The sequence below is a fragment of the Mandrillus leucophaeus genome, unplaced genomic scaffold, assembly GCF_000951045.1.
Source record: "Mandrillus leucophaeus isolate KB7577 unplaced genomic scaffold, Mleu.le_1.0 Scaffold808, whole genome shotgun sequence".
NCBI lineage: Eukaryota > Metazoa > Chordata > Mammalia > Primates > Cercopithecidae > Mandrillus > Mandrillus leucophaeus.
In genome coordinates, this window is record NW_012108786.1 from 96,337 (window position 1) to 111,151 (window position 14,815).

Sequence of the window (14,815 nt, forward strand, 5' to 3'; positions counted from 1 at the left end):
AAAAAAAAAAAAAAAAAAAAAGAAGAAATTTAAATTAACTGACAAAGAATCAGGGTAGACTTAACATTTCTGGCTACTGCCAGATTACTGTCCCCTTAGAGACTGCAATTATTGGTATGAAATGTAATAAAAGTGGCTGTGCCTACCTTTATATTGCTATACTTTTCTCTTAATGGGAAGGGACTCCCTTTGCTTATTTGTTTAGAAAAAACCTCAGGGACTGGGCCAGGTGCGGTGGCTCATGCCTGTAATCCCAGCACTTTGGGAGGCTGAGGTGGGTGGATCACCTGTGGTCAGGAGTTCCAGACCAGCCTGGCCAATGTGATGAAACCGCCGTCTCTACTAAAAATACAAAAATTAGCCGGGCATGGTGGCAGGCGCCTGTAATCCCAGCTACTTGGGAGGCTGAGGCAGGCGAATTGCTTGAACCCAGGAGGCTGAGGTTTCAGTGAGACAAAATCATGCCATTGCACTCCAGCTTGGGTAACACGAGCGAAACTCCATCTTAAAAACAAAACAAAACAAAACGAAAAACAGACAACCACCCACCAAAAAACACCTCAGGGACTATATTAGAGTAGAGTCAGTCTCTAGTTTTGTTGCACTTATCTCCTTGATATATCCACACACTAACTACACTCAAACCTCACAGACTGCATGAAAATTAGCTTCAAAGCTAAAATAATACAAATTATATAATGTTCATTACTGAACTATTTAGAGGCTTTGGCCTAAAGGAAGAGAAAGATGGTCTTGTTATCTTCACAAAACCTGACGACTCAATGTCCTGCTTCCCCCAAATTATACTGCCTTTATTCTTCCAGAGTACACTAACGACAAAGGCATTGAGGCCCAAAGGTAGGGGTGTGCTGGTGGATGCTTAACAACCAGTTCTCTCCAGGGAGGAATGGTCAGAGGAATGCCCTGATATATAGCAGTTGTTAATTTTCATGGTGCGAATTTCCCACCATGGTTGATTTCATGCTACCATATATGGAACTGAGCTGGGAGTTGGGAAGAGATGCCTAACAGCACACAATTATATGATATTTCCATCATATAGTCACAACAAATGTAAATGACCTCAAGAACCTATATGAAAGTAAAGTGTAGAGATAAATTCTGAATCGTTATGAATGTTGTGTTTCATGTAATTTATTTAATTTATAGCTTATGTAGTGGAAGTTTTAATAATAGCTCTGCTTAACAGTTGGTTCTTGTGAACCAGTATGAGGGGGATTCAGCACAGCACAGCTAGCGTAAGTTAAATATATTTACCACAATTCCTGGAGATGAACATCATGAAAGAAGTGATGGAATACAAGTTCACTCCTTCGATGTAACTCTATGTGGAATTTTTTTTTTTTTTCTTTTTTTGAGATGAAATCTCACTCTATTACCAGGCTGGAGTGTCATGGTGTGATCCAGGTTCACTGCAACCTCCGCCTCCTGGGTTCAAGTCATTCTTCTGGCTCAGCCTCCCGAGTAGCTGGGACTACAGGCGCCCGCCACCGCGCCCGGCTGATATTTTGTATTTTTAGTAGAGATGGGGTTTCACTGTGGTAGCCAGGATGGTCTCAATCTCCTGACCTCGTGATCCGCCCGCCTTGGCCTCCCAAAATGCTGGGATTAGAGGCTTAAGTCACCGCGCCTAGCCTATGTGGACGTTTTTTGTGACCTAGTCCTAAGAGTTTGTCTCATCCCCTCCTCTTGTAGCTGCGTACACTGCAGAAGTGGGCCAATCGTCACCTGCAATCAGTCTGCTAGCTACAGGGTGGCCTGAGACTGGTGTGGTGGTACACAGGTACACTTCACTTCATTTTTCCTCAGCAGAGCCAATAAAAAACAAAGGGCAGAGCAGCAAAATGGTGTTTGGCCTAGATTCTCTCTGTTCTTCAGAGCACACCCACTGTGGATATTATGCTGTTATCTTTTGCAATACAGCTCTGCTAGGGAAGTAGAGGAATGAGTCTCTCTTGACCATTGTAGAACCACAGACTGGCTAGGAAGAAAATCAATCAGAGGAGAAGCCCAAGATGGAATCTGTTTCTGCCCTTTAATGGTTGTGTGACAGTGGACAATTCATATTCCCCTTTGATGAAATGAATTTAATCGCATTCTTCCCATAGGGTTATGTGAGGAGGCAACAGGAAGTAATAGAAAGAAACATATGTGAGTTAAGATTACATAGGCTACGTTTAATGGATGCACATTTATTCTGCTTTATATAAAAGAATAGTGGAGGCAGGTGGCCCTAGGTTCAAATGGCCGTTCCACAATCTTCAAGATCACAGTCCTTTTTCATCCTGCTCTTCCTCTATCCCTGTTGCAAATCACTCCAAGACCACTGCTAACATTTCACTTTGCACTTCAGCTAGCAAGAAGGAAGAGAAGCAAGACTGTGCCCTCCCCGTCTTAATGACAGTTCTTAGAATCACATACAGCCCTTCCACTTAAATATCATGAGACCAAAACTGGCTTCAAATAAGTTGATAATCTATTATATTGACTGGGAGCAATGTGCCCAGCTGAAAAGCATTATTTTTTCCCTAATGAGGGTGGGAAGAAAGGCTACGTAGAGGTATCCGATAGTCCCTGCCACACTTTGTGAACACTTGAAAGCTAACAAAATAGTTAATGCAGTTATTTCTTTAGAGGCAAGGTTATTGGGTGGCAAGAGCATTGATAAATGTATCGTATGAGCCACAGGAATAATTGAATATTAATCGGGCAACTGCAACAATATTTGTTACTATCAGCTTCATTAAAATGTCAGAAAATATTCTGTGGTCCAACCAGTTTACTTTACCAATGAGAAATTTTTTTGTTTTTTTGTTTGTTTGTTTGTTTTGAGACAGAATCTCTCTGTATGCCCAGGCTGGAGTGCAATGGCATGATCTCAGCTCACTGCAATCTCCGCCTCCCAGGTTCAAGCTATTCTCCTGTCTCAGCCTCCCAAGTAGCTGGGATTACAGGCACACGCCACCAAGCCCAGCTAATTTTGTATTTTTAATAGAGACGGGGTTTCTCCATGTTGATCAGGCTGGTCTCGAACTCCTGATCTCAGGTAATCCACCCATCTCGGCCTCCCAAAGTGCTGGGATTACAGGTGTGAGCCACCGTGCCTGGCCCACCAGTGAGAATCTATAACTAGAAAGAATAAATGACAACCTAATATCTTATCATTAGTTACCTTAGGAATTGGGGTCAGAACTCACTCGTTAGGATCTTTTAACTTGAGCCTGCATTGCTTTTCCAGAGCACCTTGATGAGGTGGACTTGTGCCTAGAGTTGCTGAAAGCAGAGAAACTGTAAGGATAATTTGAATCCCCTGAAGAAAGTGAAAGGTTCAAATTAAAGAAATATGCACACAGAGGAATATGTGTTTAATAATATTATACATTGATGATATTATTACTGTCAGTTGGGGAAAAATTGATGAAAAAGATTGTAAACAGAAGACATAGTACTCCATTTTAGTATCAAAAATGATTGCCTTTGGTGCTAGGTACACTTAGGTGGTACCTAATATGTTCATTTCAGTGCAAGTTGAAAACATTTCCCCAATAATTCTACTTTAGATTACTCTCTATTTCTTCTTTGTAGTTTTCTGATTCTTTGGGATACATTTTTTCTCAATTTTCCTTTTACCTTCTTATACGTGAACTCTGTGGCAAATAATACATATTCAGCTAACCATTAATAATAATTTATTTTAAATGAGGCCTTTGTTTATTTTTATCATCACCTCATAATTTGTGTTCCCCCTCTAAAACTAATTAAGCATTTAAGATGCCATAACACTAAATAATAGAACATAATTTGTTTATGGACCTTCCAGAACACAGAATCTTCGACTTATGCTTCAAATACGAAGTCCTAATTTTTAAAAATGTCTTCACTTCATTTTTTTCATTTTCATTGCTTTCATTTCACCCCATCAAACATGCTCTGGAAAAGCATCACAGGCTCAAGTTAACAGATTCCTAACAATTTAGTGAGTTCTAACCCCAATCCCTAATGTAATCAATGATAGGATATTAGGCTGTCATTGATTCTTTATAGTTATATATTATCATTGAAAATGAAGTGGTTGGACCACAGAATATTTTCTGGCATTTTAATGAAGCTGATAGTAAAAAAAAAAAAAATAGATAATGGTAATTCTATATGATAATTTAAAAGATATGTATTACAAGTATCGTATATCTTGATATTATAATTATATTTAGCAGTTGGCTTCATTTACTACTAACTTACTATTCATAGTGAATATCATCCTTCACCATGAAAATACTAAATGCAATTTTGTGTCATGTAGATTTAATGCTATAATATATATTGATCAAAAATATGTAAGAAATAGATATTTTCTTTCTATAAGCGGTAGCAGCCAGAGGAACACAGTCAGTAGCACTATCTTATTTCTTAGGATTTAAAAGACCTATAATATCTTTAAGCCCACACTGTTCAACTTTGAGTTCCCAGATCCTAAGTGGTCCCTAATCAATATTGTAATGATATTTTTTGAGCTATTTTCTACATCCAAAATAAATCTAATGAATTTTTGACAATCATGGTCATTAGACTACAAGTCTGCATAGGGTAAATACGATATCCCTTGCTTTGGGCTGCAGTTTTATCAGCTTATTAAATTAGTGCTGATTATCTCATGCTTACTGGAGGCATTTATTGATAGTATGTCTTTGAATGATAAACATAAAAATATATGTCTAATATTATTTGATAAAAGAAGTTTGCTGAATAAAAAATCTTTTAAATATTCTCAAGAAAAGTTATAAAATGCCTCTGGGGCAGCAAAATTGCAAAGGATCATTACTATTTTTTTGTTCAAGTTATAATCTAATTATTAGAACGAATGACTCCATTAGACACTTCATCAACAATGTAATTTAATATGCCATGGATTTTGGAGGCAGAATGCTATAATATTTGTATATTTTGATTGGGGTATAGCTACTTGACCTTGACTGTATTCATAGTTTTGTCTAGTTTATCACAACACAATGTGGATGTTTACATTTAATTTCTTTTTCTCAAAGATAACCTTTGGAGGCATCCCTTTTTCTGGCAAGCCCAGTTCCAGCGGTAGAAAGAATTTCAAAGGCTGCATGGAAAGCATCAACTACAACGGCATCAACATTACTGATCTTGCCAGAAGGAAGAAATTAGAGCCCTCAAATGTGGTAAGAATTTTCATCCTCAAAATATTGGTCTATAAAAAATCAAGTAACTTTTTTTGTTTTTTGGAGTATTGAACAACAACAAAATCATGACATTTTTCATCATATTTATGTTTGGGCACAATGATGTAAAACGAACATTGGAGTTTCCAGAAATAGTGTAGATACTTGCTATTCTTTGAGAATAGAAAATGGGAGGAGCCCTTAGTAGGTGGTAGGTTTTATTCCCATGGAGCACAGAACGTCAGACGCAATATTTCTGGATAACTTGTGGCAGGAGAACAGATACACTTCAGCACATGCTTCATCCCAGCAGTTAGCAGCCCTTAAACCGGCAGCATCATGTTTTCAAATATCTCATCACATATGCTCTAAGTTACTTGCTTATGGTTTAATTTAATATTTTTAAAGTTTTTTAATCAGGGACTTTGTTATATTTACTCCTGTGCTTCCAAAGATGATTTGTTTGAACATGTAAATAAATACTTTTTTTTTTTTAACAAATCTCTAACCAGACTAAATATTATACAATTAAATAAAGCTTGATTTCCACTGCATAGCAAAAGTTGTGCCCCAGAAGTTCACTGTGATTTTTGTCTGCCTCTTGTGTGAGTTGGTGCCCGGTTTCATTAGATTTTGGAAGGAGAGCAAAAGTCAAAGAAAGCCCCAGCACACCTGCTTCCAAATGACACTACTCAACATCCGTAAAAGACACTTAGTTTATAGTTTTAGTATGAGAGTTCTCTATGGCTCTGCAAGACCAGGAGCTGCTTCAGCCCAGAGAGCCTATTTGGGAGAGCCTAGAATTCCAGAGACCCATACAATAAGAAGATATTATGCACTAGAAGTAGAATAATGTCATGAGTGTTTGCACTCCGCTCTAAAAGAGCTCTGATGGTCTCATTGCCTCAGATTTGAGCCTAGGGTTTCATCAAATGACTTGACAAGTGAAAATCCCTGAACAAATAAACAGTTTTGGTTGGATATGAGAAAGTTTAAAACAGTAACTTAAGGCAAATGATTATTTAATAAATAATTTCCTTAAAGTAATCATAAATTTATAGTGGAAATTAAAACTTGAACTTTGATTAAAGTTTTCTCATAAAGTATATTGACTGCATGGAAAAATGATAATAGCTCCATTTATAGGCAACAGGTAGTGTGCTAGGCAAGTTATATTTTACATTTAAGATGATCTGAGAACAATACTACAAGAAGGATACAAACATTTTGTAGATGAAAACATTGAGGTTTAACATGGAAAAAAACTCATTTTATGAGAAAAATAGCTTTTATTTTATTTTATGAGTAGGAGATATAAATTATAGATTTATAGCCGGGCATGGTGGGTTGCTCCTGTAATCCCAACACTTTGGGAAGCCAAGGCAGGAGGATCACTTGAGTCCGGGAGTTTGAGACCAGCCTGGGCAATGTAGTGAGACCATGTCTCTACAACAAGTTAAGAAAATTAAAATTCAAAAAATAAATTAAATTGAATTAAAAATTAGCTGGGCATGGTGGTGCATGCATGTGACCCCAGCTACTTGAGAAGCTGAGGTAGGAGGATCACTTGAGCCCAGAACTTTTAGGCTGCAGTGAGCCATGATTGAACTACTACGCTCCAGCCTGGGCAACAGACTGAGACTCTGTCCCCCCAAAAATAAAAGAATAAAAAAAGATTATGAATTCACAATATGTGAGTTTGATTATGCTCTATAATTACATTTTATTTTAACAATACAGAAAATCTTAGATGGGATAGAGACGAATAGGACATTTTGCAAGCAACCCTACAAAGGCAAGTGTTTATATAAGAAATTTACTTTCAAAGATGTTGGGTGCTGATATTTCAATGAAATTGACTCAGCGCTCATTCTACCTCCTCTTCTCCCAAGCACACTCATTCCCTCATTATGCACTGACTCCAGAGTCAGCACCATTACTCTGGCAGGATCTTTAATTTTGCTAGGGAGACAATCCCCTCAAAAGAAGTATGTGGTCAGTTATAAAATCTCAGTTATTATGCATAGGCAGTTCTTTCATCAGTAAAAGCAAGCATTTAAAAATAATCATCTGTGAACGTACAGAGCAAATTTAATTTGAATATTAATTCAGAGAGACAGCCTGCCTTAGATTTAATGGTTAATGTGCTAAAATGGAAGACATCAGCATCTGGTGTATATATATATATGAGGTGTTGTTAAAAAAAATACATATATATATGGAGGGGGAAGAGAGAGAGAGAGAGAGCCAATGAAAATATCATCCAATTACATTCCTTAAAATATTATGATAGGATAAAAGAAGTTAGAAGCAAATACAGATTTTTAGATCTGTAAAGGGAATGTAGTTAGGCAATGAAATATAAAATTTAGTGTAACTGAATGATAAAGCTTTTTCTGTTTTTTGTTTGTTTGTTTGTTTATACCAAGAAGGAGATGTATAGAAGAGAAGGGGAAAGCCTGAATTATTGCAAGATTTGTTTCCATTTAGCCCATTTATACTGCTAGTTCCACAGGAATTAATACATTGTAATATAAGCACATTTCATGGGAATTTAAATGGAATTTTGAGTTGGATAATAAAATAATCTCCAATAACCACAATTACATTAATGCTGAAAACTTAATATCTATCTATGTATATATGTACATACAAGGTATATAGATAACAATCCAAAAATATTTTCCCTAAAATATCAGTTTCATAAATTACAAACATACGACCATAGTCCCCACTGAGACCAGAGTACTATGTTAATTAATGTCAGCATTTACCGCCCAGAATAGGGCATAGCATCTCTCTACCTGACTTATGTTTGGCCAGCAGCAGCTTTGCTATCTTCAGAAAGTCTCGTGATTCACACTCACACCCACAACACATATACACACTTTACAACTCATCGTCAGCCTATCACAGCAGGCTGTCTGGCTGTCAATCCCATGGCGGAAGCTGCTTGTTACAGTTAGACAGCCAACTGCTGCTCAATAGTAGGTCTTACACGCCAAGCAGATCCATGGTGGTGCATCCAGTCACTGAATCTATGCACTGCTGCTGCATGTGAATTTCACTTAGGCTCGGGCTGTGCTTCAAAACTTGTAGAACTATACCTTCATCAATGGTCTTATATGGATGTTTATTTTATTCTGTGTTTTCCTCAGAGCCTGTCTTTCTATTTTACAGGGAAATTTGAGCTTCTCTTGTGTGGAACCCTATACAGTGCCTGTCTTTTTCAATGCTACAAGTTACCTGGAGGTACCTGGACGGCTTAACCAGGACCTGTTCTCAGTCAGTTTCCAGTTTAGGACATGGAACCCCAATGGTCTCCTGGTCTTCAGTCACTTTGCAGATAATTTGGGCAATGTGGAGATTGACCTCACTGAAAGCAAAGTGGGTGTTCACATCAACATCACACAGACCAAGATGAGTCAAATCGATATTTCCTCAGGTCAGTGAAGCCTATTTGACATTTGTTCCTGAAACTTCGATTGCCATTTCCAAAGCTAATGTGGAGTTTGGTTTGGTTTTGCTGGTGTTACATTCTCAGGATTAGGTTTTAATTCAGGTCTTCAAGAAACTTACTTGGTTGCAGTGTGTACTGATTGAATAAGAAAATTCAGCTTTCCAAGTTGAATTGGAAAGTTGCTGAGAGAGCAAGGCATAGGTGAAGGAGAAAGTTGGTTGAGATTGGAAAAGCAAAATCTATTCCTTACCAATGCTAGTTTATTTTAATAGAGAAATTGCTGTTCTTTTAAGTGAATAATTTATATTCGAAAACAAAGAATGTTTATTTTAAAAACACGATGGTATCTGGTATATTTTCTCTTTATGAACATTCATGTACCTTTTACTATTAGTAACAGGATTATACAAATTTTAACTTTATGGAATATTACAGTGCTGGAATCAGAACTTCAAAATGATCTTGCTAAAATTATGCGAATGGTTGGAAAAGAAAATAAAAGCGAATATGAGGTAGAATGACAAGATTTGTGTATCAACTGATGGAAGACTGGCTTAGCCAAAAATAGGATAATTTTAAATTTGGCTTTGTAGTGATATGACAAGTGGAAGCTTAGGCAATATTCCTGTTATTTGAATAGACTTCACAACCTTGGAATGTTCTTTGATAAATACAGTACAAAGAAAGGTGATATTGTAAATTGAGATGTTATAAACAAAGAAAAATTAGTCTCAATATTGGACTGATAAATAGTAACTGTTTTCATCTATTTTTCTTGGGATAGTCTTTGCAACAGTCATACTATGTGTGTGTGTGTGTGTGTGTGTGTGTGTGTGTATGTGTATGGATATATATATATAGTGAAGAACTACTTAGAAATGGGAGATATGGAGAAAACTAACATTTACTGAACACTTAGTACAGATGTAACAGATACTGAAAGGAGTCATGACAGAGAGCTTAATTGGGTGACCATGGACTCTGATTTCTGAATATGCCATATACACTCATGGCACCCCATGCATATCCCTGACACAGTTTCGAACACACTATGATTTTTGTCCCTCTCATTTCCCCTCTAGACTCCATGCTCCTTTTTCTTCTGTCTCTAGCCTATAGAATATTACCTGTAAGAAGTGCACTCCCATATTTGTTGAGTTCAATACTCTGACCCCTTTGAACTAACAGAATATCCCCTGATATAGAACATATATTTTCTTGTAAAATAGGCTTTATGTTTGTGTATGGCCTGAATGTATGATCTATTGCTGGAAAGGATTCAAGGAAGCCACAAGGAACTGTTATGTCAGAGATGCGCCTAAATTAGTGAACTCAAAAGCTATTGGGAAATACCTAGATATTCACTTTCTCCATTTCTGCTTATTAGTTTTGCTTTTTCCTTGAATGTCTAGTCATATTTTATCACTGCATTCTTTTACAAGTATACCTAGGGAGATTTACAGCAAATTGAAAATTTCTGGAGAGACCAGAAAAACAGAAAAAACAAAAAACAAAAGCAAATGTTTGCCACAGTTGAAAAACTCCCACATTATATTGTTATGATTAGTGATTATTTTCTGATGACTAAACATAAAAATATTAGTATGAAGGCCTCTCTCCTTGCAGTCTCTAAGCAGACCCAATTTGTTGGTAGGTTTCCATGTAACAGGAGCCAATATATTTGAAAGAATAAGATACTAACCCTAGTGGTCAATAAACATGTATTAATTTGATTTGGTATAATTTAGTACTCCAGGATGCTCTCACCTAATTTAAGCAGTGTTTATTTTGAAAATTAAAGATAGAATGAACAAGGGAATCCAATACATGACAATTAATTCACCTTAATAGATTTGCTTAAAGATGATAAAAATGGACTGAAGTTTTTTTTTGTCAATTTAGCCAAGAATCTGTGCAAATTAATTGAAAATGATATGAAATCTAAAGATTTCCATAGTATTGTATAATCCAGTACAAATACCTTACTGCTTCAAGCATTTTATATATATACACACATACACACACACACATACACACACAAAAACATACATGCACAGTGGAAACTAAGTGCTCAAATTTGAGAAAGATTAGTTGAGGAAAAAAAGAAAATTCAACCATCTTAAAAAGTTATATTTTATATTCATTCATTCAATCTACAAGTACATATGGAAACCATAGGAGATAATTTCCTCTGTCTTTTAACGTATTTTATCAAATTCAATTAAATGTCTAAATAATTCAGTAAAGTGGCAACACTGAGAAAACAGTTAACTCAAGATTCTAATGTTGGCTTTAACAAAGGGAAAGGTATCTGTATCACAGCTACTCTACTCTTATCAGCAGGAGCATTGAAGAATGTCAGTCCATTTCTCCTTTGGCTAAATATTTTGATTGAAAGAATTTAGAAAATGCAGAAAATCTAGAAAAGAAAAATAACCAGTGATAAGATTTTGGTGTACACACATAAAGTAGTGCACTGAGAAGGTAATGCAGAGACTCTCAGATACTGGTAATATATACTGGTAACTTGGTTTTTATTTAATAAGTTCCGTGGTCCAGGATGAACGTAACCCAGTTGGATCAAAAACCTTTTTTCCCATCTTGGTCAACGCTGTTCTTTGGGAATTAATTTAAAATATTAAATACATCTTACAAGTAAAAGAATGTTTAATATGTTGTTCACCCTGTCTCTGCATCTTTCTTTCCAACTTGTGATTACTGTCTTCAAGAGTCTCATTAGTAATCAACAGTAGACTTGAATTACAAAATTCAGTTAAACTCAGTAGTCTTGGATTTATGGAGTGGGTTATCTTACCATAAAAATATTTTCCAAGTTGCAACATCAGCTTTTTCTGATGGATAGCCAAAAACAAACAGACAAACAACAACAACAACAACAAAAAAACCCTACCTACATTTTGAAATAAGTTTTTATTTCAAAATGCCTTGATTTTATCCCAGTATATCACTTTCTTTAGGACAGCAGTTACTGATTTATGAGTAGTACATATTTATGCATTACTTTTAACTAGGCATAAATGATAAAAGAAAATTAAACATGTGCAAAAAGGTTCTAATGAATAATAGCTGTTCATTCTGGGCATAATTTTCATTTTAACTTAAAATTCAAAACCCTGGGGAAGGTGGACCTAGAACCATGTTTTTCAAATAATTTTGATCAAAGTACAGTAAGAAAATATTTTATGTCGTACTCAAAATCTCCTGACACAAAGTTCAGTGAAATAAAACTTACCTTGCTATTTTAGATACACTATGATAATTGTGATATTTTCTCTTCTCTCCCTTTTTTCTTAAAAAAAAAAAAGATCATGACCCACTGTAATAATTTCGTGTCCTAAATACAGTTTGGAAAACACTGACCTGACCTACATTCTTTTTCTTATTTGAAGTGTTGGAATTTTTTAAAGTTTTAGGTGCCTGGAAGTATTAGCTCCATCACTCTATATTGGAAAACTAAGTTTGTCTTATGGGAACAGTATTATAATATTATAATGGTAGTAAAAAGAAGCATTCATGTACATTACTATTTGAATTATAGCAAAAGAAAACAAACAAACAAACAAAAAAAACCTACCTACCTTTTGAAGTAAGTTTTTATTTCAAAATGACTCAATTTTATGCCACTAAATACAAACAGATATTTAGAACAATGCTGAGTTGTCGCATGCCAATATTAACAAGGTAATACCATGTGATTCGGCATTGATTATAGTGGTGAGAAAGTGATTTATCTTAATATTCTCTCTCACTTATTGGAAAAAGGTTAACTTCTCTCCATGTATAAACAAAGCCTTTCCAGAAAGTGATTCAGAATATGTCCTGTCCTAAGTTATCTGTTTTCTTATACTCAAGTACTGGAACCTCCTTGTTCTGTTAATGTAGGTATTGCTTCAATTTTCAAATGGCTGTTCAGTGTCCACACTGTCTCAGAAATATGTAATCAGAAAAGATCATCTGTGTTTGTATTTTCATCTCCAAAGGAAATCTCTTGTGAGTTGTTTTATTTACTTTGCTTGTTAGTAAAATTTCCTTTGTAAATCATTGTGTTCCATTGGGTGTGTCAAGGGAGGAGTGGGAGTTTTCTTGGTTCAGTGTGTGGCTGGGAGCATGCTGGGAAATAGTTCCCAGTTCAATCTGGGCAAATATATTTGGGAACAGTCCTAGTAGTGTCTATTCTAAGCAATTAAAATATCTCTGCTCTTAACTTTATGAACATTTGGAAATGTAGCCAGCATATTAATATTTCTTTAAAAAATTAATTTATACCATTTTCCAAAGTTCAGTGATAACTTGCCCCATGAGATATCCTTTTCATCATGTAAGAAAAAAGATCTCATTTGAAATACAATTTTTGATGTTTTAGTTGTTTACTGAAAAATTATATTCAGTTCTATACTGATATTATTTCAAATTGTCTTAAATTCTTATAACTCAAAAACTAAATGTTTAGGCATTACTACAAATAATTTGAGAGATTTGTTTTATTATGTTTTACAGCAAAATAATTAGAGACTTATTTAGCAAGATAAATTTTTTAATTCAAGTTTAAACCATGTTTATTAGAAGCCTTAAAAGATGTTACTTCCCTTTGATCCATTAAAGTTTTTCTGATTCTAAGAAAATAAAGAAGCACCCAGAGATATTTATCACAACATATATACAATAACAAAAGTAATTGAAAACAAACTACTGAAAATGGACAGGTGATTTTGAAATGTGTATTTTTATGTGGAATACTATTATGTCATTATAAATCGTGTTTCTTAAATAGAATTTAATAATATGGGAAAATATAATGCTATAAATAAAAATTTTAATAAAAACTTAAGTAGACTATGACTTCAATGTCATTATTATAAATATAGGAATTTTATTTCATTCCAAATTATAATGAAATAAATAAGTAATACTAATAGTGATTATCTCTAATTGGTGGGTTATCAGTTCATTATACTAACTTTTTAATGTATTTTCTCTAATATCTGTACTTTCTACAGTGAACATCAATTGTTTTTAGAAATCAAAAACAATATGCTACAAAACAATTGATGATAAAATGATATTTCTGAAAAGTATGAGGCTTAGTTAGCAATGTTACAAATGGAAATTAAATAGCATAAGTTATATCAATTTAAAAATTCTAATTTCCTTACTTAGAAACATGTACAGCCAATTTCTTAAAAGTTTCACCTTAAATAATAAGCTTCAACAGAATTTCAATTGCATTTACATACAAATGGAGCATTTTATAGTCAGGTGCAGAAATTTGGGGTTGTGTCTATAATGTTTATTTGAAAATATTCGTAACTCATTTTGAACAAATTCCACACCATCTATGTAATTTTAAAACTATTTTTCAACCTGGGTAAATAACTGGCTAGATAAGTAGATAAATGATTGGCAGATAGACAGATACATAGATAGATAGATAAAAGCATTGTCCCTTAAAACTATTGCTAGCTATCAGGTAACAACATATTCCTTTTTCTCAATAAAAGAATACATTGAATAAATAAATAAATCATCACTTTATTCACAAATAATCTACATACACCATACTTCTACAAAATAAGTGGCTAAAAAGTAATTTTTAGATTTTTGTACTTTTTGATGGACTTGTAGATATCTAAAAATTTCCAGTAAACGCAAATCCATCATCTTAAGATACAAAAGATAAAACATGGCTCTGTATTCTTAGGGGGAAAACAGAGCCTAAGAAATTCTAATTCATAGAGCACTGTACTCATTTTAATTAGGAGCCTAGAACTGAGCTGGAAAGGAATAGATTCTATTGTTTAGTGGATCCCAAAAGTGAGATAAAGAAAGATCTGTGTTCTAGACATTAAATAGATACATAGAAATAAGATATCCTTGGACATATCTACAACACATTTTGCTGATTTTATTCCCCAGAATTCACAAATAGACTTGCTGGGAGAGCCACATGGTACCCAGTAAAAGGCATTTGAGTGAATGCTGTGTTGCTCCCGGGTAGCTTCGCACAACTGACTTTTTATTGTATGTCAATTTCCAGTGTGGCTGTACCATGATCATGCAAACTGGGTGGAAATCTACCTTTACTTATACTGCAGTGAATGCTGGTGTACATGTTACATCAATAGAAGCA

General features: G+C 34.8%; 1 protein-coding gene across 1 annotated transcript in view; it reads left to right on the forward strand.

The window, feature by feature from the left end:
* Nucleotides 1–14,815, forward strand: part of LOC105530243 (contactin-associated protein-like 2) — a gene marked incomplete at its 5' end in the record, with an annotated part of 1,172,010 nt that overhangs the window by 94,171 nt on the left and 1,063,024 nt on the right. The window contains 2 exons of the mRNA XM_011967648.1: nucleotides 5,064–5,207; nucleotides 8,388–8,652. Of these exons, the coding sequence (XP_011823038.1) occupies nucleotides 5,064–5,207; nucleotides 8,388–8,652 (409 nt within the window). The remainder of the gene's footprint in view (nucleotides 1–5,063; nucleotides 5,208–8,387; nucleotides 8,653–14,815) is intronic.